Source organism: Patagioenas fasciata, chromosome 20 (genome assembly GCF_037038585.1).
Source record: "Patagioenas fasciata isolate bPatFas1 chromosome 20, bPatFas1.hap1, whole genome shotgun sequence".
NCBI lineage: Eukaryota > Metazoa > Chordata > Aves > Columbiformes > Columbidae > Patagioenas > Patagioenas fasciata.
In genome coordinates, this window is record NC_092539.1 from 9588439 (window position 1) to 9612755 (window position 24317).

The window sequence follows — 24317 nt, forward strand, 5'->3', positions numbered from 1 at the left end:
CTATCACAGCGCAGCCAGGGCTGCATGAAGCTTTTGCTATCAAACCAGAGGCTGGGTCACACTGTGACCCTGATCTCAACTGACGTCTCTGGAACCCAGGAGTTACAAACCCCACTCTAAACAACAAAACTCATGGGACTGACATTGAGAAAAATAATAACAAAAATATATTTTGGCAAATGAGTGGATTTGTTGCTTTATCTTCATGTTTTGAATTTAAAGAATGTATCTGCGATGCAGCTTGGAGCTTTTCTCTATGGTTATGACGGCTGGGAAACTAAGTGAAAGAGCAAATATTTTCTAATTATCATAGGCCCAGACTTAAGGGGAGCAAAACCTCGCCCCGAAGCTGACAGAGAAATCAGAAAACTCTGCAGCACTCACGAAATTTGAGATTTCAGAAAATTCATGTTAATGTAGTATTCTAGCAATAACAGAGTGGGTGGAACACAGTTCAGCTCCTGCTTTCCAAACTCCCCTGACCTCCACATCTCCTCCCAACCTGCTTCCAGCTGCTATTGCCTTGCTCCCTAACGGCCAGGATTTACAAAACGGCCCTGGGATGTCTTCACTGTGCCCAGGAAAACTCCTGCCCTTTCACCCTCCTGCTCCCCTCGGTTTAGTCGAGCGCCACATGACATCCACACCAGCAACACCCAACACTCAGCCATGAAAACCCTTGACTCAAGGTCCCATGACAACTTCCAAGCTTCGGGGGAAACCCTGGGGGAGGATGGATGAACACATATGAATGGAAACCCATCCCCGTGCTGAGCCCTGAGAACGGAAACCACCAAGCTCCATGTGGTTCCTGCAACAGCAAACTCGCCGAACCTAAAGATTCCTCAGTTTCCCACCACCGCCTAACAGCACCGTTGCTTTTGTTACAGCAGCACCCACGGACTCAGAGCTCTTTGCACAAAGCTGAAGTCCTGCAGCAACTCAGTGGGATGCACGAGACACCCCACAGCAGCTCCCATCGCTCCATGGGTGTCGGGACGGAGCAGCCCCAGGTGTCCTCCCACGCTGCCAACTGACCAAAGGCTTTGGCTGGTGCCACGTCGGCCGGGCAGGAGCTCAGCGAGGGGCGGCAGCGGTGGGTTGTGCCCGGCGGCTCCCGGTTACGCACGGTGACGTTCCGAATGTCGCTATGGCTGCTCACGGCTCCTACGGTCTGATGTGCAGAGCAGCGAGGTGGGTCTGGAGTAAAAGACACCTACAAACGCTTCATCAGGTGGCACGTTTGGGTTTCAAAGCCATGCCCAAGAGACAAGGCCGGCATCTGGAAGCGAGCGTGCGTCACAGAGGCTTTTAACAGCCACTTCCAGGAAAGCAAGAGAGAAGCAAAGTGTGTCTGATTAGATAAACACACATTGTTTCCAACAGCCTAGAGAGTCGTTAATTATACACCTCCGTCCTCAGGTGCTTCTGTACATTAAACCGCTGGCCAGAAACCATTAATCTCTGATCTGAGAAAACCTGCCTTCCCTTTTGCTAATTTAATATACGCAGTCAGCTGAGACTATCCCAGCAACCAGGACACGCAGAACAATTTGTCTTTCCCAGCTGTTTTGATGCTGCTGTTCCTGTTACCGTGTGGATTGCACATTCGGCTGAGCGAAGAGAGAAAGAAGTCAGGAGTTACAAACCCAACTTCAGAGCCACCCAACTCAGCTATTTGCTTTCTAAAGGAAACACAACCAGTGCCAGGGCCAAACGCTGGCCTCGCAAAAGCCCCTGGTTCTGCCATCCCCACCAGCTGTCCCACAGCTGAATCAAGCAGGACCATTGAAATGAGCAGCCAGAAGGAATTAAGAAGCACAGATCTTAAGATCAGCATAGGCAGCGATTCCCACCCAACACATGGGAGCTTCTCCCATTCCCTCCACAGCTCAGGAACCCGCACAGACCCATCATCCAGGACAGCAGAGGGATTTCCATACTCACAAGCACCCCACAACAGAAGGAGTCCCATTAAGTTTCTGTCTCCAACCAGGACATTCCCTCAGATGGCTCCAGATACAATTTTCAGCCTCCTCCAAGTTATTTTTCCCAGTAACACCCACAGTGCTGTCTAATACCGAGCAAAACTTCAACTCTGCCTCTTTTTCCTCAGCGCCGATCAACAGCAGCAGCCGTGGATGCAAAAGACGGAGCAGCTGAAAACCTGTGTCTGTTCCTCTGGAAGGTTTTTTCCTCTCTCTCCAGTATTTATTGGCATGTTTACCAAGCCTGCTGCAGGGTAACGGAAAACCTCAGGGGTATTTCTAAATGCTCTCTCTGTCTGTAAGGTTTACTGAGGTCTCTGCTAGAGCAAGTTGAAACCTTCTTGTGAAGATCAGCTGAGCGACGCTACTGACTGGCTGCATTCATGCCTTGTTTTCCCGGAGCTCCTCGGATGTTGTTCTTTTCAGTGCTCAGGCTCAGGGTCCTTGTTGCTTTTTTAAATGTTTATATTCAAAATCTCTTTCCCCCGCCCATGATCTCAATACCACCATCAAGCAGGGCGTATTTTTTTTCTCCCTTTTTTGCTTTCGCAATTTGGTTGCTGAGGTGCGTTTAACCGTTTTCACATTCTTGTATTTAAAACTCGATGAAGCGGTCACCTCCCTGCCCCAGAGGGAGCAATGAGTTCCAGGGAGAGTGAAGTTTGTTGCAATAGAGTAGTGGGGGACATGCACGCACTTGGTTGCACAGAGGAGATCCTTGCTTCCCCCAGCCCCATTATATCCCCTCATCTTGCAAATACTTCCTGTTCTTCTGTCTTTGGGAAATTAACCCCATATATTCACATCAGATAGCCATCTAGACCCCTTTTTTTTCCTCTCCAGATGGAAGGACTTGATTCCTGGGCCACAAGGTGGGTCCTCCAACAGGCAAGTCCTCGATTTTCAGGGTGCAATTAGAGGAGAAACAGAGCCAAAATTCCCTAGCAAGGAAGTGTTTTATTGCAGGGTGGTGATGGAATCATCCCATGTAAATGTGCGGTAGGGCAAAGGGGGTAAGACAGTGCAGGCAGAGTTTGTTCCTCTATGAACAGTCTCCATATCCAACTGGTGCTCCTGAGGGTTCGGAGCTGACAAGATCGAGCAGAACATGTGTAGCAGTGACTCCGGGAGCCCTGCCAGGGGCTCTCATCAAGCTGACGTGCTTTGATAACTCCTGGGCTCTCCCCGCTCTCCAGCGGCGTGGAGAGCTGCCCGTTCCATCCCCGTCCGAGCCGCAGCAAACCCCCCGACGCCATGGAGCGACAGTTCTATTTGCAGGCCAGGAACACGCTGCGTCCCTCTGGGGTGGCTGTACCAGAGGAGGCAGAATTAAACCTGACAGTGCACTCCACAGAAGACCAACAGGGAAAGGTTGTATGGCCAACATCACCCAGCTCTGCCTCAGCCTCAGCCCCAGCTCGGCAGAGGTCACCCCCAGAGCACAAGCTTTGCACCGCAAAGAGAACACAACAAATCTTGGCATAGATGCTTGCTGTATTTTCATGAAAAGGTCATTCCTCTCTGTACCTGTATTAACTGAGATACTGACTTGTCCTTTGGGTGAGTTCTTGCAGCCCAGGATAGCGCCTCCCCACATTTGTAGAGACCCCAGCATTTGAGAACCTTGATTTTGGCAGATAACTCCAAATACCGTTCAATATCATTAAATTAGACCAGTCAGCCAGTTGTGTGGGGTAGAAGACTGGTCTGTAAACCCTACCAAGCTCAGAAGTGACAGTAGAGATATGGTCCAGCAATCCAAATGCACACAGAGCATCTCAAATCATGCACTGCTGACATCTAATCAGGAAAGCTCTGCCAAGCTCGTGCTCCATTATTGCAGCAAGCTCTTCAGAGAAGAAAGGATTTCAGAAAAAAAAAGAAAGCAGCACAGCAGCAAGAACAGGGGAAAAAAATCCACCTCCAGTAGGACAAGCATCTCATTTAAGACTTTAATTAGTCTTCAAACACATAATGGGTTCTGGCACTATAAATCCACTTGACCTCTATTATTGCCAGCACTTGCATGATAAATGCTGGCAGTTGTTTTCCCAGTTGTTATTGGGATAGAACAATACTTTTCTCTAAATAGAGAAAGCAAATAATATCAGTTATTTATGATGACTGCACCATCAATCCCCAGCACCCAGCCGTTGTGTGTCGATGCATGGGAAGGACCATCTGCTCATCCTTGAGACAGGAAAGGACCAGGGGAACCCTGACAGCTCTGGCCCTTCTGTTTCTGAGGATACCACTATATGGTCAAAACATTTTTGTCCCTATCAGTTATTTAAGGGCTTTTCTGGCTGCCCAGTCCAGGAAAATGCCAAGAGCAGCTATAGCTCACAACAGAAATGATAGTAGACATGAAAATAATAAAGCTGACCCACAGCTAAGCAGCAGGGGAAGCTGTGGGGAGGTTGTTTCCAGTGTGTTGTCACATCGGAGCTCCTGAGGAACGCTTCGGTCCCATGCAAGGCCATTCAGCTCCAGCTCTCCATCCTCAGAACCGGGAGGCGGAAGGACAGGAACGAAACCTCTTCAGCTGGGAAGATTCAGGCTCCAGCATGTTTGCTCTGACACGCTGTGTTCATTGGCACACAGACAGCACACAGCTGAGCAAATATCAGCCTTCCAGACAGGCCCTGAGCACTGTAAAAACCTTCTCCAGAATAACAATTTTGCAGGTTTGTTGGTTTTTTTTTTTTTCCTCTGTGGCAAAACTAATCCTTAAAAAAAAAAAAAGTAATAAAGAGAAGTTACTTTCAAATCAAGATGCTCGTGTGCCTGATTCGGCAGAAGATGCTTTGTGTATGTGTCAGCCGAGTTCCGCATCCTCCAGAATCCAGTCTGACAGCTGAACAAGCGGCTGACAGTAGCAGCAGCACCGCACGTCCACACGGCACCCGGAGCCCCTTGACGGTGCCTGACTGCATCGGCGCGAGCAGCTCGCTCAGAGGCTTCTTGGATGGGAACAGAGAATGAAGAGAGACTCTGGATCTTCACATTCACGTGGAAGAGGTGAGACTTGGTGCAAATGTCCTCGTTGGAGAGAGAGTTACACAAGGGAGTTACTTTCCCCGGGTGGGGACAAAACCAACGTAGCTCAGGAAAGCTGCGGTATTTGAGAACGAGGTGATCTTACGTCTTGCAGCCTTTCAAACTGCTATTGGTTGCCATGATGTTGGGTAGATCTTTGACTCCGGTTTCCTTCCCAACGGCAATGGGTGTTAGCTCTTCTCCAACTGAGAAAGGAGGCATTTCTGTACCAAGAGGGTGGCCAAACACTGGAATGGGCTTTCTAGGGAGATGGTCGAGGCCCCAAGCCTGGACATTGCCCTTAACAACCTGCTTTAACTTGGTCAGCGCTGAATTGGTCAGGCAGTTGGACTCAATAATCCTTGAAGGTCTCTTCCAACTGAAATAGTCCATTCTATTCTATTTAAGGCTGGAATATGGCATATTTGCAAATAACGTGTTGGCAATTCGGGTCAAAGAATTAAGTATTTAGGTTTGTATTTGCAGGATCCGGAAATGCAGAGCACCTAATCACGCAACACCTATCAGACAGTCAAATCCATGCCCTGGAGCTTGTGGGAAGCTTGGAGCCATGTTAGAGGCAGCCTCCTATAACCACAGCCTCCCCAGGCAACGGTCTGAGCAACAGCTGTGGGGACAGGAGGATTTTCTGGGAGATAAACTGAACCGGGTGGAGGAAGCACGTAACCTCGGGGGTAACTCAAGAACAGCCCCGAAAGGCTTGGCAGGAACACTTGGCTTTCTTCTCAGAGCAGGATTTTCTCTGCCAGTATATGGCAGAGCTTCACGACCTCCAGTCTTCCCATTATCAGCTTGTGTTGAACAAGCAGAGATCAAAGAGAAACTGAGTTTGAGCTAGAAAGCGACACACAGTAATTAACACAGGCAACACCTCCAGCAGCTAGACAAGCCCAATTACAGCAGCTGTGTCCTCCAGGCTGACTCAGGGGGGTCAAAGGAAAGAGCAGCACACATCAGAGCCTTGCAGCAATCAAACACTGGCCAGAAAATCTTCTAAAAAGAGGGGTGATGTACTTGATCCCTCCTCCTGGGTGCTGCTGGGAATCAGTCACCAGCTTGTAGCACTTAACACGGCTGGTCGCACTGGACGCTGAATGCATGAGCTCTGTCTGTACAAGCTGCCAGGGCTCTGCTGAGCAAAGGTCTGGTTCCTGTCCCAGCCTCTGGGTGAAGGGGGATGGTTCCCAAGGACCATCCCGAGATCATGGTCTTGCCTTACTTGGTGAAGTGCCAAAGCAGACCATGGTCCTCCACACAAAAACCTTTATGAGATAAAAAAATAATCCAGCTGGGAAAGAAAGACAACTGACTTGTTCTCAATTCTCTTTTTCTTACGGCACATAGCAAGAAAACAGTAAGCAGAGATATCTAGTTCCTAATAGTAATACTGTACTGTCAGACAGAAGATCATCATAATCATAGGCATTTCCTACACGTTGGCTACCAAAGGAAACTGTCTGTGGAAAGTGCATTTTGGAAGCAGACAGCACACAGCGGGGCTGGGACGGCTGCAGGAGCCGGGAACAGCGGCCAGAGCGAACGTGGGGCTTCCCAGCCCAGGGCAGGAGCTTGTGTAAAGAACCAACAATTCCAAAACAGTGAGCCTTCTCCACAACAAGACATCCCTTGATTTAATGGGTGGTTTTGCCAAATGCCACGTTGTACCTTCTCTGCCACAGGCTCTAAGAAGTGGCCTCTTCCTCACCCTCCTTTCCAGCATCGAGATATTTCCCCTGCTGTGAGCAGAGATCTCTTGCTATACTTCACACTGAGGCTGGGAAGGAGCAAGATGAGAGAAGAACATTAAATACTCTTAGCACTTTGAGAAGAATATTTTAAAACTTCATAAAGCCAATTCAGGGGTAATCTGAGTGCTGAAGTACTCAGACTAAACCCAAACAACTCAGAGGTTCATCCCCCCATCGGTGCTGCTGGAATGATTTAACAGCTGTAACAGCAGAGGTTACTCGGATTGAGGAAAAAACTCATTATAAAGATAATGAAGAGGCATCTTTTAGAAGTGCTAAATCTTCACCCAAGCAGTCCCCATGCCAGCAGCCCTCCTGTCTTTCCTGCTGTGCTCATTTAAGCATCACAGCAAGGACCACCCCAGACCCGGGTCTTTTTGGACACCTTCCTACCGGGAGGCACACGGGAACGTTTGCACCAGCACTGCTCTGAGCTCAGAAGCTGAGGCTCCCCTGAGCATCTGTTAGAGCACAGTAAAGCACCCAGACCACCTGGCATCCTGCCTTCCACTTGGTCAAAACCTGCTCTGCTTCAGTCCTCAACCTCATCCATCATAACCCTGCATAAGCTGGTACAGTTAACCAGCACAGTCTCAGGCTTTCGTTTTCCAAACGAAAAAAGGCTGAGCTGCAGCCCATCAGCTCTTGGGAAAAATCAAATATAATTGAGGATATTTAATGTTAAGCAATTGCATTTGCTATGCTTACTCGGCCTGGCTGGTAAGAACAGGGCAGTTCCTTGCTGAAGCCACCAGCAATTGTGAGCCCTGCACTCCTCTGCCGAGCAGAAAGCAAACGCTACGCACACACCAAAATCGCAGCCCAGTGAGCAGGGCTGTCCCACTGTCAGAAGGAACTGGTCTCACAGGGCCACATCTCTCGGCTGTCACCCAACACAGTCCTATGTGGGACGGTTGAGCAAAGCACAGAGAAGTGATACCCCTGGGCAGCAGCCCAGCCGAGGCACAGGCCGGCAGGGGTTGGCAGCACCGCTGCCTCCTTGCCCTGCATCAGAGGGCTGGTCAATCCGGCGTGTCTCAGCAGCCCTGAACGCTGCTTAGATACTTCAAAGATATTTAAACCAAGCAAACAAACGTGCTGGGAAACATGAAAGCAGATTTCTTCCATCCCTGTCTAATTGATCCAAGGGTTCAAAGATTCCTGTGAAGAAGGCAAGCTCAAAACTGCACTGAGGACGCAAAGACTCACGTTGAAAACCACACAGAGCTGAGGACTGCTCAGGAGGAGTGGGGTTTCACGCCCGCCCAGCCTCAGCTGCCCACTTCACCAGCTGAGGACACGACCTGAAGCGCGGTTGCCTCTCACAGGGATGAGCAGCGCCCGGCACGGAGGCTCCTGAACACCAAACAAGCGGCCTCACCTCTGCCAGCCCCTTCTCAGCAGATGTGCGGAGAGCGGGGGAAGTTGGGCTCAGAGCCGGGTCCTTTCCTGCCCTCAGAGCTGGTTGAGCATGACTGGGCAGCAGCGTCTGCATACAGCAAACAGCACACACACCGTGCCAGGAACCAGCTTCCAGTGCATCTACACGCCAATACCTTCTGGAACACCTGCATCCCCCACACCTGCACCCAGCTGCCAGGAGAGATGTTGCTCAGTGTCTCCTAACACAACCTCTGCCGTCAGAGACGATGATTGAGGCTGACACACTGCTGAGAGCAAAGGGAAAGCAGCCCAGAGTCACTTTTCACTTTGGAGAGGCACCGAGGCTTGACCAGGGCTGCTCTTTGCCTTCCATCTGGGACCTCCACCCCACGGATGCCCCTGCTCTGCGCATCCCCCCCTGCTGGCAGCTGCCCGGCCGGTCCAGAGGGGAGAGCTGGTGAGGAGGAGTTGAAGGGGTAACTCTGCAAGGCTGTTCAGTGTATGCTGGAGATGCTGTTCACCCACTGGGCTTGGTCTAGGAACAGTTCAGATGCCCTTCTGCCCACTGAGCACCAGGCACAGCCCACTCTTTGCTCAGCAGATGCGGAAGCCTCAGCCCAAACAGACTGATCCCAAAAAGGGCAGCCAGTGTGGGTGAGGTGGTACAGCCAGCGCTCCCAACCCACAGCGGGGCTGAGGGGGCTGTTTGCACCGTGGGGCATCCCCCAGCTTGTTCACAAGGTGGAAGGCACCTCTTCTTGTTCACAGGCGCCCTCACCCCTACAAAACACCCCCCTGTCAGGTACAGCAAGTTCCCTGACTTCGCTCCAGAGGCAAAAACCTACTAGTACTCCATTCTGCACTTGTAGTACATGAAAGCAGGCGAGACCCCTTTTCAGAGCCACATTTTTGGGTGTTTGGAGAAAGAGACCCAGCCTTTGTTCATCTGCTTCATGTTTTAGCTCCTCTCTAGCTTGCTTTGGTTTGTTGCTTTAAGCTCTCTATATTTGTGTTTCTTGACAAGGTCGTTGCTTTCTCAAGACTTTTGCAGCGCTGCCCCACTTCCCTGGCCTCCAGCTTTGTCTTCTGACGTCCAATTGTTCTCAGAATATTAATTAAAAATCACAAATGGCTCAGGAAGAGGAGCAAAAACAGCAGAGGAAAATATCAGACACTGTTTCCTCCCTCAGGCCATCAGTGGAGGGTAATATCCGAGACTTACAAGCAAAAGTAACCTGCGTAGGACATCACAGTCCGATGGTCTGGCTCAGGGTTTCCCAACTGATGGTACAGATTCTCCAGAACTCAAGTTTGCTATGAAACTTCACTCACTTGATGAAATGAGTGTGTTTTATAACATGCCTGCCCTTACAGTTGATTTTAGCATCCTTATGAATATGTGGACATTTTATAACCTTAACCAGGGAAAATAATCTGAAGGGAAAAAAAATGTGAAAGCTCTTCTCACCACAAGATTTGTTGACATCAAAAGGCACGGCTGGTTCAGAAGTCAACTTGAACCCCAACTCTCTCACCTGCTTCCTGTTACAGAAACAGATGTTCCTCTTGCTGTAAACTGCTGCTATTAATAATATAAATAATTATGCTTTTCTAATCATTTAATAGGTGCACAGTAGGGTACCAAAGTTCCTGGCAGCAATTAAATACATCTGCTTTCTTCTCGAGGGCTCAGAGACATGTTGGTGGCCTCTCTTATCCTCCGCTGAAGTTCAGAATAAGAGCTGAAGCCAAAATAAGAGCCAAGGAGCAATCGAGGGAGCCAGGCTCCTCTCCACAGGCTGCCCTGCAGCCCCAACCGCTCTCCAGATCTCTCTGCAACAGGGGCAGCACCTTCCCCACCTGAGATGCGTGTGTAAAAGCACACACACAGGTAGGTGATCTCCAGAGGTCCCTTCCAACCTCAACCGTTCCGTGATAAAGATGGACCTGATGTGAAAAATGAGGCTGAGGCAGTTGTTGTGTCCCACATGGCCTTTGAGGAACAGCTCAGCTGATGGGGCACAGCTGGGTACGTCAGCTCCCTCACCCACAGCTGGATTTCTCACAAAAAGCTTTAGCACCAGTGCAGCAGGTTACACCTTTGAGATCAATACTGAGAGCAAACAGCAGAGCCAGCCTTCCTCCCAGAACACCGTCCCTCAGCCCAAGCATCGTCTTCTCTACATCAGTTCTACCAACTGGAAAGAGAACACATCGCCTGAGAAAGCCTGTCTGCACTAACAAGGTCATATTTAATCAGACAGCACCTCCCGGGATGTGGTTTCATCTGTGTGAATTAATAAGTCTGTCCACAGCACCAGAGCAACCAGCTGGAAATGGCCCATGCTGGGCACCCAGGGATGTCTGCAGCAGGCAGTGCCAGGACAGACGGACGGCCCCCAGGCTGGGGACACATCAGGTTGGCAGCACTCTGAGGACTCGCTGTGCTTTCCTGCTCCCTGGGGAGCAGAGGCAGAATGATCCAGTGCAGTGAATAGAGCCATTTTGCCTGCTGTGACCAAACCTTGCCACATCTGTTTCCAAGCTGGGCATCACTGCAGGTGCTCCAGGGGTGAGGCAGAACCCAGCACGCTGATGCTCACAAGCTGCCTTCAGCCCATGCTGTAGGCTTGTTCCTTGGATGCTAATCAGAGTGCGAGCAGACAAAAATCCCTGCCAGTCACCTTTTGAAAGCTTGCTTTATCAGTCAAATCACTTAAAAGGGCCCTGCAGAGCTTTAAGAGAGACAAAAGCTGATTTTCTGCCTGGCACAAGGAATTTCATTCCCACCACAGATTAATTCTATTAACTCGTTCTGCACACTTTTTGGGACAGATCCTTCCCTATCCTTGCAGCTTATACAAAGCGCAGAGCAAACACACAGCATTCTTTCTGGTAAAGGCGCTCAATAGCTTCATCTGGCTCTGGCATTCACATTTCCTCCCACATTGCCCACTTGCAAACACCTCCTCATGCCAGCCAAAGCCCAGAAACTCACCTTGCGCCTCGTAGCCGGAGTAGCGCTGAGCTGTGCCCACGTCCTCGTCCCCGGGGCCCAAGCCGAGCGCTGCCCTGAGCTGGGCCATGTTCAGCTGCGCTGTCAGCTCCCCGGTCCGGTCCCCGATCTGCAAGGTGTAAACCAAGAGGGCAGGTGGTTAAAAGGCAACATGCTCTAAGGAAACAGCCCCTAGGAAAGGGTCTGCAAGTCCCATATCAAAGCAAGCACACAGAAGAAAGTTTGGAGACATCCCAGAGGGACCATACAGTCCAGCTTTCAACACCAAAACAACTCACCAAAACTGTTTGTCAGCAGTAATTTGGGAGAGGGTCCATTCGTGCTGCGCTGTGCACTGGCTACACCTCAAGACGCATTTCTGGAATTTCTGCGGAGTCAATGAACTGAGGGGGCACAGCTCACCCACTGCTACAGAACTGGGATAGAGGTAAACGTGCGCATCTGGTCCATCCCGTAGCTTGGCAGAGAGCCCCGAAATTCTCAGTCCCTTTCCTCAAGCATTTCCATAGCTACTGGGCACCAGCCAGCCACGTTACCACCAGCCACATGGGCAGGAGCACACTCAGGGCACTGATGCTCCAAAAGCCCTCCTGTCCTGGCTCAGATCCATGCAGTTTTGAGTTGTTCCTAGTGATCTACCCACGCAAGACTCCAAAATCTCTTGCAGTCCAGCTTTTTCCAGATTCCCATCTCTCGCTGGCCCGAGGCCAAGGAAGCCAATGTTACATTCTCAAGAAGAGATCTGCCCAATGGCTCCTGCTATTTAAAACTGGGAATCACAGGACGTGCTGCTGGGCCCTCCTCAAAGTTTAACCGAACAAGAAAGTGACTGCGCTGCACATCACCAGTGAGCACAGCGAGGTCACTCGAACAGCCTCTAATCTCCAGAGGAACAGCAGCCTCTGTTACCGAGGGAGACCTTGGCCGTTCCCTCGGAGGGGTCTGACTCCCTATTAAATGCCCTGCAAACAGCTCTTTTGTGGTCCTTGGAGATAGACTGCAGCGTGAGCCATCCTAGAACAAAATCATAAATCTCTACATTATTTATGACAAAGTCCCAAGCACTAGTAAAGGACGGCAGATCAAACAGCTTATCACAAGGCATAAATCCCCTGCCAGTTACAAGAGATTTGCTGTTGACACCATCTCCAGAGAAATTACTATGTCCTGCTTCGGTCTCACAGTCCTTGATGCCCTGTTAAATGCTTCCCTGACTTCCACTCACTCCAGATCATCTCCATAACATCAGAGGAACACACTGGCAGGACAATGGTCCCAGGCAGGACCTACCACACTCACCACAGCAGAGCCCCGTTTTCTGCCCTCAGCTGGGATGTCTGAGCTCCCCAGGAGCCCCTGCGACACACAGAGATAGGAAAGGCACTGCAGAGCGTGTCTGAGAGCTGGGGCAGCTCCCAGGGTTTCTAGATACACATCCTTCACTCCAGCTGCTTCAGAAGAAATTCTTCAGTAACCTCTGATCACCCTGCAGCAGTTTTCAACGTGCTTACCCTGAGCAGATTTCATTTGGATTCAAATGTCACTGTCAGATTTACGTGGAAGTAGAAGGGGGAGGTGAGCTCAACACAGTGTGCAAAGGTTTAACTTCACCAGGTTTTTCCTGGGCAAAATGCTGGCACTTGCCACAACAACACAGGCAGCTCGCTTGGTTCCCAAGGCTAAAATAAAACACTAGGCTTAGAACAGAATCTCTAGCTGCTAGAAGCTAATGCAGGCTTTCCTCACAAACGGACAGTCTCTGCACTGCTCCGTAATTAATGATGTGGGGGAGTCTATTAGCCACCTGCCATGAGTAACCTGCTCCTGACATGCCCTGTAATCACAGTGTCAGCCCAGGATGAAAACAGCACTGTGAACCCCCACCCTGTGGGGTGCCCCCTCCTCCCCCAAAAGTCACCAGGACCACTCCTGCTCCTGTCCCTGTCCTCCCTCATCCACACCGCACATCACCCAGCTGCCATCTGGTTCTGAGTAATCAGCCGGTGCTGCAACACTGCGAGCAGACTAACGCTGGAAAAGTTAATTTGTCCTAAAACGTACAGTGCCAAAGAACAGTATTTCTTCTGCATGTCTGATAAGTATAATTAAATACATAATTAGGCTGGTTATGTCAGCCCTATCCCAAGATTTAGCCAACCTAATAGACAGGCAGGAGAATACACAAAGCACTTACATGTGGTGATTTCAATTAGTGCTTCACTAGGGCAATTTCTTCATCTGGGGAAGACTAAAGAGGCCACGGCCGATTTCCTCATAACACACTGGAAAGAGCAAACAATGGCAATCTTGCTTTTCATACTTTTGAGCCACCTAGAAACACCACGTTTTTGCACCAGGGAAGCCACAATGAGCTGGACAAGAACATCTGTGAAAACCAGAGTGGCTGCACACACAAACCCCCTTGTATTCTCCAGGTACTTAACTCGCCGGCAAATTGGGTCAGGCCACAGCTGGAATCACTGGTCCATACCAGTCAGGATCTCGCAGCCTTGTGCTCTGGAAAGGGGAGTCTCACTACCAGACCGGACACCAAGAGGTATCTGAGTTCCTTCCCTCCAGCTGGGTGTAAAACACCTTGGCCAGCAGACTGGACAACCAGTCCCCCCAGGTCCTTTCTCACCCAGGAATATTGGTTAAGAGCAACACACAGCAAACAGCTTAGCTGGAATTAAAGGGAAGGCTGGGAGCCTCCCATAAAAATAATATTTTCCAGCCAAGCTCTACAGTTCCTAAAGACACCGTTGAAACACCACATAGACAAGGGCTTTCCAGAGCAGTCACAGTGAGAGAAGAACTACATTAATACAACTTATTGGCATAAAATAAAGCCTCTCAACAAGGGGGACTGATCCCCTCTGATCTGAACCAGCTTCTCTTACCTCTTGGGAGATTTCAAGATGCTTCCTTGCAAAGTGCAAAGCTTGTTCATGGCTCCCCAGAGAGACATAAGCATTTCCAAGACTCCAGCAGGCTCTTCCTTCTCCCACCCTGCAAAACAGGAAACCGTCAACCGCAGAAATGCTGGGCAGAACCCAGTAGCACAGCAGCCCTTTCAGGGCCTCCTTCTCTAGAGCACACACAGCCAGGCCTCCTGGCTATGTTTTCAGCTACAGAAGTGTTCTGAAAAGGAAAATCAAATGCACTGTCCATATTAAACAGTTTGTATGCTGAGGTCAGAAAGATCAGAGAATGAGCAATAGCCTCAGCAGCAGATTTGCACCCACAGTGGCCAAGAGCAGAGCAGTGTAGGGGGCTTAGGAATGGTTTGTTCCATTAGGGAAGGGTCCAGAATGGTTTTTCTTCCTCTGCAAGCATCAGCCTGAGGGCAGATGCCAGAGCTCCTGTTCAGCTTCCACCTTGCACAGCCAGGCTTCCTCTCCAGAGATGCACAATGCAGCAAGAGGACATGTAACATCCAGCCCTTTGGTTCAACAACAGCCCAGAGCTAAATTAGCAAGAACACGGCAAGGAGAAAATAATGCAGGAATGCAACATTCTCCTGCTAAACACCAGCACTGCATCGCCCAGGATGCACACACAAACTAAAACTGCCTGCGACAGCCAAGCAAACAGCAACCTATTTCCACAAGGCCTCCAGGGCACTGCTGCTTGTTTTCAGAAGCCAGAGAAAGCAGGTGAAGTTAAAACCTGCCCCGGGGCAGCCCCCAGCAGACACCCCAGTATCTCTGGAGCAGGTTTCAGCACCTGCTTGCACAAGCAGGCAGAGACGTACGGCTCCTCAGAGCCTGCTCAGCTCTGCAAACGAGCAGATGTGGGGGGTGATGGGATAAAAAAAGCACATGGGGGCGCAGGGGGAGGTTCAGCGTGACTGCAACTCCCTTTTCAGAGGTTTGGGCGGGTTGATCAGCATTTAAACGTTTTTCTTGTCACCCTATTCAATACCTTCTGCTCATAGGGTGTGTTCCCAGAAATGCAGGAGCCCACAGGCCTGCACCCCCACAGCATGATTCACCCTGGGGTGGGATCACACCTTCCCTGAGCAGATACCGCCCGGAGACTGCCACAGAGCTCCCATTTTAATGTCTCTGCTCCATCTAGTGGAAGATACCGAGCTTCCCAAGAGCCAGCAGCACGGAACGAGGTTGCTGCGAAGTCACTTCAGCTGCAGGAAGGCTCCAGGATCACAGTGTGTATCCAGGAGAAAGGAACCAACCTCTCTTAAAAAAAAACTGAGGCCAAGCCGCCTAAAGAATAAGGAATGAAAGCAAGAAGCAAAACATAACATCACCACGTTCTCTATGTAACTTCATTTCTTTCTACATGGAAGTTTCCAGCATCATCTTGGAGCAACAAGACAAAGTGGCAAATATATATGTATTTATGTCCTACTCACACAGTTTCTAAGAAAGATGTAATTCTTGTGAACTTGAGGAAGCTTTAGAGGGGCCCTTCTGCGATAAAATAGCAGTAGCCACGTTGCAAAGTGCCAAATACAAAGCATTTTCTTTAAGTTCCTCTGATCAGAACACTCAGCCCACACAGGCATAGCTTTAAGGGCACAACCTCCAGGTTTCAATGACACAATAAAGGTGCCAATCACGTTACCTTTTTGACAGATGACTGAACTAAGGCCTGGTTTCTGAGACATTTCTAAAGACTTTCAAGAACACATGTCACTGCTGTTTAGCCCCAGCAGTAAAGAATAAACCACCAGGGAAGTCAGTTCTCTGAACCCACCAGAGCAGAAACACCCTCTCCTGAGGCAGCCCCTTACCTGTCTCCCAGCTCCTGTGCTATCACCAAGTGTTTTAGGTGGTACTCAATTGCTCTTTCATAGTCTTGAAGCAGCGTGTATGTGTTTCCAAGACTGTAGCAAGCCTGGGCTTCTACTGCTTGGTCTTTGAGTTGTCTGGAGAGCTGGAGCGTTTTCCTGCATGAAACGGGTGGAAATGAAGAGATCTGGTCACTGTGGGGCACCTCTGCGACAGGAAAGTCACCGCTTTGGCGTGTGCTGTGGTGAAGTGGATGCCTGTGGCACACTGCAGGCTGGCAGGTGGCTGTTCACGTGCCACCACTGAGCACCACACATGCAATTGGTCCCCAAGTTCCTCGTCACAGCCCCCTGAGCCACTGAATTCAGTGCAATAGGCCAGGATTTCCAGGGACCATCTGCCCTGAGTCTGCCTTAGCCCCTGGCACTTACTTGTAGTACTCAGCGGAGATGTCAAACCTCCCAAGGAAGATGTGCGCATTGCCCAGGTTGCTGTACGCTCTCCGCTCGGCTGCCTTGTCCCCAAACTCCTTAGCAATAGCAAGGCGCTGCAGCAGACAGAGATTAGTGAGTACAGTTTGGCCATTGTCAAGTTTCGGTTACACAGCAATGGTTCTGGGAGATTAACTTCTTGTTTTGCAAAGCTCCCCGCCCAGCAAGGTGGTGGTGCACATGTCTACCAGGGCTGGAGGCAGCAGGAAATCTCTCCCTCTTTATGCAATTTAGGATCAGGAAGGGTCTTTGGAAGAGTGGGAGTAATGTCACATCCTCTTTAACTCCTACGCCAGCCTGGTCAGTACACATCTCTCCAGCTAAAGTGCAAAAGGAGTTATGCACATACCTCAGCAGCTGAACCGAGAGGCAAATGGAGAGCTGTAGGTCAGGCTGTGAGGGATGTGGTTGATCAGCAGACGAGAGCAGGAACAAGGCTGTCACTCTGCGTGGTGCTGTGCCACACAACACACATGCACGTGTGCACGTTCCATCTCACCCGCCGCGCTGCAGCTGCTCCCCGGAGCTCCACCCCTGCCCACACCTCGGTCCTGCCTCTCACACCCCCTGCTCCCCGGGCTTCCCCACCTCTCACCCTCCACTTTGTAGCACCCCCAAATACTGTTCTCCCAAAGCACCGCTGCCTGCTGTCCTCCAGCACTTAGAAATCAGAAGAGCTGTGACAGGGCTGACTTTCCAAGGTGCTGAGCACCTTCCACTGCAAGCAAACAGATATATACTTGGAACTACATGCTAAATTGCATTTGAATTGAGGCAGGGACTGTGTCACCTCACCTGTCTGTAAAGCTTTACAGGGAGTTATTATGTTCTACAAGCAACATTTATTCCTGATCAACAGCTCTTTCAGCAGCTTAATTAAATTCACGGCTTGAATTTATTAAAATCTAGACCAACACAAATTAAGAGCAGAAAAGCCTTGCTAGGTCAGCTGCAATCTGCCCTTTGATACCTCCTTTGGTTTCCAAGCCAACAGGAACCTTCCCTCATGCTGCTCATTAGGTGCTGACAGGGACTGGAGTAAGACGGTGCTCAGCATGAGTTAGTACAGCAGGACCAGCCCCCAGGTGAAACAGGAGGGAGATAAAACAGCTGAGGGCAAACGTGTCCCTTTGCTTCCCAGGCGCAGCCCCTGACCCCTGGAAGAAGGCACAGCACTTTCCTACCTCCTTGTGGAAGGCGATGGCTTCACTGAAGTTGCCCAGTAAGTACTGGGTGTTGCCGAGGTTGCCATAAGCACGGCCCTGCGCAGCTCTGTCCCCCAGCTCCTTCACCAGGGACAAGTTCCTCCTGAAAGAAGTCAGAGCAGTACGTCTGGTGAGACACAGTGGAAGAACCTGCACTGTAACGAGAGGAAAGCAAACCTGCAGAAAGCATTTCCCCTCCCCAGCCGCCCATCCTGTGCGCCCCATGGCATGTGGGGCCGGTTGACCTCAAACTATTTAGGAAAGGATGTTACAAGCAAGATAAACTACAGATCCATGAGAAGGACAACCAGGACTTCAGGTGAAAGCCTCTTCCCTTGGGTGAGGGACTCTGTGCATGGCTGCAGCGATGGAGACACAGAGGGCTCCGTTCTCGCCAAGGCCAGCAGAGAGCAGCAGGGGCTACGGGAGCTTCCAAACACAGCTCCGAGAAGGAGTAGACTATTGAACTTAATTGCACGATCATACTTCAAAGTACACTGAGTTTTACCAAGGCAATGCCAGGATGAATTTTAGCTTGCAGTCCCTCTCTCACCTTCCTTGAGATTAATTTGCCATCATCACTCAGCATCTCAGGGGAATATTCCTAATTCATTACAACGTGCAAAATCTCATTCAGTGGCCCAGTTTTCAACAATGCTGAGCCCACACTCTCATTCTTTGCAAAAAGAAACAAACCCCGCACGAGAAAGGCTTCCAACAGGACTCAGTAAAATCTGTTGCCTTGCACCCCATGCAGCTATTGCTAACCTAATGGTTATCAGAGCTCAGCCACCCTGCAGACCCTGCAAGCTGTCAGCAGAACAGCAACACCACAAATACAGATTATGATCTGAGCAAGATAAGCTCAGAGGTCTACCTGTGTGCATTTTAGCAATCACTGATGCCTGACCACCCTGCTCCCTGCAGGAAAAAGCACTGTCCAACCTTTAATACTCACTCATAATATTCTGAAGCTTTCTGTAGCGTCTCCTTGACTTCTTGAGGCAGGTAGCCTGGGTCTTGGGCCATGTTCCAAGATAAGTGCTTTCCCTTTGCATGGTAAACATTTCCTATATTATAGAGTGCTCTGGCTTCACCTACCTAAAGGGAAGAAGAACACTGAGCAGCAAGATACTACACTTCACATCCCAATATGAACCTTTCCATTGCTGGACAGAGATGGTCAAAGCCAGGAGGCCCACATCTTCCTTTCCCATCTTCACTGTCATGGCACCTGTTGCTGTCAGCAGCACGAGAACCGTGACGGTTCCATCTCCTTCCAAAGCCCACCTTCACCATAGCACAGTTACTGACTTGCAGACAGATTATTTTTAAAGCTAGGAAATAGTTCCTCTTGGATGCCACGAACCAATTACCTTGTCTCCCTGCTCCTGAGAAATGTCCAAGTGTCTCTGGCAACAAACAACAGCTTCATCAAACTGCCCGAGTATTTTCAATGTGTTTCCGAGGTTGCCGCTTGCCTTGGCTTCTCCAATGCGGTCCCCAATGGTTCTACAATATGACCAGAGGAACGAAGAGAGGTGTTGAAGAGCTCACAGACTTTTATTCACCAGCTGTTGGGAGGCAGAATTCAAGCTGCAGCGAGTCAAGCACTGCACGGTACGTACACCGCACCCAGCCGTCCCCAGCACGCATGCCTGGCTGCAGTGCTTCATAGAAGCTCTCTCCATTTTGAAGAGAGATTCTTGGGGGTTCAGACCCCACAGAACCTGCCTTGTGCCCGATCAGGACGAAGCACTGCTGACATGCATACCTGGCCAGAGTAAGGTCATGTTTATGGTACTCCAGGGCCTTGGAATACTCCTTTAGGTAGAAATAAGCGTTGCCCAGTTGACTGTAGATGGCACTGAGAGTCTTCAGGTCCTCTGTCCCCACCTGCACTGCTGCTTCGAAGAAGGCTGCCCCGGCTTTGAAGTCCCCAGCCTTGCACAAGCGCTCTCCTTCCAGGGCCAGTTCCAGGCAGGACGCCTCCATCCTGCCAAGAGAGCAGAATTTCTAGAGGAGTTAAGACTGCAATGCACCCACGCTGCTATGCAACGGTTAAAAAGTTTAATTCATTGTACATCTTTAATTATTTACTGCACAAGTTAAAAAAAAAAAAAAAAAAAACAACAAAAAACCACAACTTTAAAAAAAAAGCCTGGAAAGAACCACCCTCCAGGCAGCAGCCGTGTGTGCATTCAGCCCCACGTCAAACCCCGGGTGATAACAACTTGGGGACACGCAGCCAGCACAGCTCAGCAGTGTGGACACGGTGGGCACTGAGCCTCTCCGAGAAATCAGCCTCCCAGGTGTGAGCCACAGCAGCATCCAGACTTACAGGCTGCAAGTGGCCAAAGGCAGCCCCTGGGTTGCTGATAAGAACCAGACAAGCAGCTCTGGGCTCCCAGCTCTCAGGATGCACGTTCGCATCACAAGGGTAACACAGCATCTGTTTTTCTTCCAGGGGGTGCTCAGCGCAGCAGCCACATTCCCCTTCGCCAGGGTAGCAGAGAGGGTAGACAAATTGTAACACGTTTTTATTGGACACCAGAGAAAACCCCGGTCTGCACAGAATTTCTTGGCTGAGTAGCTTCCAGTGCTCAGTGTCTGTTTTTCATTAACTCTCCTGCTGTCACTTTTTCCACAGGCGCTCTGCACATCGGCCCCCAGGCTCGCTCTCCTCCCATGCATTGCTCGACACCTTTGGCAATGGTGCAAGCTGTGCTGTCAGTGAGGACTCTGCAACCCAGACGAGAAGAGTGAGACCAGTGATTGCTACAGGAGAAAGGAAACGTGCTCCTTTAAGGGCTCCACCGAGTCCTCTCTAAGCCACAGCTGTCCCTGTTAGACCATGTGCATCCTCCAGCTCTCGTGTGTCTGAAAGCTCACATCTGGAACATCTCGCCTGCTGCAAACCCAGCCCCTTCACGAAGCAGATGGACACGGTGCTCCTGCTCCCCTATTCAGAGGCTTCTCTTTGCTCTTTTTGGCTTTTTCATTTCTGCCCAATGTGTTTTTAAAAGTCAAAACTATCTAGGTCAAAGGTGGGCATCTGCTCAGAAAAAACACAGCCCCTTTGTTCAGAGCCAGAAAAGGAAGGGTCAGAAAAAAAAGATAATAAATGTCCAAAGGTGGTTTCTGTATGTGCCAGTGGAAACACAACCAGAAGTGCAATTTGTGCCCTGAAACCTGCATTCCGACACGCTCACACACCCCCTTGCACACACTCACACTCGCGGGTGCTTTCCTGGTGTTCCCATAGTAACTGTTCAGGCACAAGGCAGTGACATGACCCTCCAATGCACAGAGCCTTTAATTAAAATCTGTTTGTCCTTGAACAGGCTGCTTTGCAGAGTAGCTGACTTATCTAATTAACATCACTGCTCGATTTGGGACCAAAGCAAACAAGCGTAAGGGAGAGAAGGCGTTTTCTCTGCACCACACTCTGCCAAGCCTTTACTGCCATGTGAAGGGACAAGAGGCAAGGATGGTGGTTATTAATAGAAATACAACCCACTTCTAAAAACCACCCTTGCCCTAAATCAGTGCAAACCACTCATACAGATTTGCATATACCTCCGGATCAGCAAAAATTCCCAAATATCGGCAGAAGGCACATCCCAGGCTGCAGGTTCACCATAAGCTGCCAGGAGGGTCTGACCTTCCCAGATGATCAAGTCCTGGACCAAAACAAGACTACAATATGTATAGCAAAGTGGTTTCTTGTGAATGCGTGGAGATGACAGACTGTGTCAAGTCTGGCCAAGGAATAAAAGTTTTGAAGACACCTGCTGTAATCTAGCAATGAGAACAGTGCTGGTCTACGCAGCAAAGAGTCCCAGCACTGGTTCCCAGCTGAGTGTTAAGCAAGTCCCACAGCTCCTCCACGCCTTGGGTTACGTACATAATCTGTAAGACAGCAATAAAGATGGCTTCCAGAGTACTTTGAGATCCTTCTGCAAAAGGTATTTTTAAAAAGGGCACTACATACGTTTAAGAAACAACAACAAAAAATAACAAATCTTTTAAAAGCATTGAGAGGCCAAATATAAACGCGACGTTTGGCCACAAGTGAGTCTGGCAATCTGCAGAGCGTTCTGCCAGAGGAGCGGGTGGCGTAATGCTGGCAGATCACTCGGCCCCCAACAATGCGTCAGCTGCACATTTCAAACCCAGGAGTTGTTGTTGCTTCTGACACCCATATGAAGCAGAATAGGGTGACCTTCCACCATGCGGTGACTGGGACAAGAACATCTCTTTCCAATACAACACAGGGCAGGGCCACCTTCCCTCCTCATCAACTTCTTTAAAGGATAACTGATCTGAAGGCAGAAAGAGCCGAGAAGAACAGGAAGAACAGACACTGCCTTTAACAACAAGATTTCCCAGGGTCATTCATCACTGTCAGATAGCAGCTAATGATGGTCTGTATCACAGATTGCCTCTTGGCTGCCTTGCAAGCTGGCTGAAAGAATTAAAGAGCAAAATTTTTCCTTTACAAAAGGCGCGCAGGCAAAACGCAAGGACTATTACACATCAAATATTTTCAAGCCACACAGCAATACAGAGAAGGCAGTGAGGGTCCCGGGAGCACCAGGGATGCTGAGAACACTGCCAAGTAGGAAATGAAACAACGCAAGGTGTTATCAGTGCCATTAACAACAATCACCATGATTGCTGTCAAAACAGTGCTATAATTAGGACTTGGGTGATGATACAGGTTCCCAGAGGGGGAACACTTCTAATAACGTATGCTCAGAAGCTTGGAGCTGCAGTCAGCCCTCCTAACACCTTGCTCTCCCCCTAATCTTCGTGTCTCCCCTGCCAAATATTCCAAGAACATAACGCTGTGTGGATAACATTGCGCTAGTCCTCCCCGGCTAGGCTGGAAAACAACCGTACAGCCCGACTTCAGCCAGGAGCTGCTCTGCAGGACCACGGGTTGTGCGCTGACCCGAAGCTCGAGGTTGCCACAGCTCCTGCCACCCAGGAGATGCGGCCACAGAAGCCGCAGTAGGACACAGTGACATCCCACCTCTCGGGTCTGCAGCACCGCGTCCGCTCGGGCAGGAAAAGAGCAGATAACATCCAGCAATGATGTTTGTCTTACTCCAGCCCTCCCTCCCACATATGCAGGGCTGCCCTGCCTGGCCTGGCCTGATCCCAGCACTTACCCCATTGACAACCAATCCATCAGAAAACAATCATGTCACAGGACAGAACCAGGAGACAGTTGTCTGCTGCCTTATACTGTAAAGCTCACAGGGCAAGAGAATCTTTTTCTGCTTGCAAGGTGAAATTGCCTTAAAAAAAAAAATATATATATATAAAGATATTTATAGCTTTTGATTCCTATGAGTGGGGGCAATTGCAAAATCCATTCCCAATCAGAGCTGCTGTAGTTCTAAAATCAGGAATAAAACCCAAGCTCACAGAGAGGAGATAAGGTGGAAAAACACCCTATCGGAAACATCAACAGTAGTAAAAACCCCCCTTAGTATAAAATTTCCCTCCTGTTTTGTTTGGAAAGGCCAAAGATGAAGCAATAAGTGCTGCGCCCCGTCGTTCCCAGCTCCTGAATTAGTTCCAGGACAGTTTTCTTCCCAACTCCCGAGACACACGAGGTGCTGCAGAGGCTGCTTTGTGCCACCAGCACATCTGGAGGGGACAGGGTTTCCACCGCACATGCCTTCACTGCTCAGCCTGCTGTCAGTCCTTTCAGCTGCCCCAAGCTGCAGATAATAAAACCATATATATGTATATATACACACACACACCACTGCCTGAGAAATGTTTGTTCAAGCCAGAGCTCCAGGGAGTACCAAGATGAAGCGATTTTCACTGCAGTCTTTTGATAAGGGCATGAAACAGAACCCAGAGGGGAAAACTGCAGGGAGGTCTGGAAGCTGCCGGGTCTGCGCGCTGGCTCCAGATTTCCACCCGCTGATGGCAGCATCAGTGCTCAAGAGTAGTCATTTCAGTTAATTGCTATCTACCATTAGCTGCAGAGTACTTACAAGAGATTCAATTCCACTGCATATTTGCTAATAAATACCAAATGACAGCAAGGAAGACAGCTGTATTTAGTTGCATTTACCCTCTTATTAGCAGAGCTGAAGAAGACCCTATTTCCATTCATAATGGCTCCAACAAGCTGCATCATTGTCAGAAATTCGGATTCAAACTCACCATTGCCTGCTTGAAAGCAAAAGTCATCCAGTGCTCCCGTGTGTCCCCAGACAACTGCATCCAACCAGGGCCCATGGAACAGTGACCTCAGTGGCTTTGATCCGCGGGGATGGTGCGAACGGGGGCATTAATAATTATCTTGAATCCATATCGCAAATCTTGCCCACAAATATACCTTGACCCATAGGAAGAGCAGAGAACACAATGAAAATTTTTCTGTGTCATTTGAGGAGTGAAACCTTTAGAAGGCAATGAGCACAAATGTAAGAATTCGTGCTCCAAAATTACTCAAATATCAAAGGATCATGATGCAATGTAATTAACTTGCAGGTTTTGAGAAAGCTCAGATGGGATTAAGGTGCAAATGTGATTTTCATTTTATCCTGGTTAACAGTTTCACTTGATGCCCATTTTCAAAGCACTTAAATTATAAGAGCCAAATACTTTCCAGGGTCTAAGGAGATACCTATTTGAAAATTA

At 49.6% G+C, this 24317-nt stretch overlaps 1 protein-coding gene across 3 annotated transcripts in view; it reads right to left on the reverse strand.

The window, feature by feature from the left end:
* Window positions 1-24317, reverse strand: part of GPSM1 (G protein signaling modulator 1) — a 57211-nt gene that overhangs the window by 19400 nt on the left and 13494 nt on the right. Inside the window, exons 2-9 of one of the 3 annotated variants that reach the window (XM_065853704.2) lie at window positions 19420-19641; window positions 19022-19157; window positions 18604-18746; window positions 17625-17748; window positions 16381-16496; window positions 15952-16107; window positions 14096-14204; window positions 11178-11304 (exon numbers count right to left, since the gene is read on the reverse strand). In XM_065853704.2, the coding sequence (XP_065709776.1) occupies window positions 11178-11304; window positions 14096-14204; window positions 15952-16107; window positions 16381-16496; window positions 17625-17748; window positions 18604-18746; window positions 19022-19157; window positions 19420-19641 (1133 nt within the window). Of the gene's footprint in view, window positions 1-1038; window positions 1063-1947; window positions 3304-11177; window positions 11305-14095; window positions 14205-15951; window positions 16108-16380; window positions 16497-17624; window positions 17749-18603; window positions 18747-19021; window positions 19158-19419; window positions 19642-24317 lie in introns of those variants that run through there. The other 2 variants (XM_071817543.1, XM_071817544.1) reach the window with 2 other exon arrangements.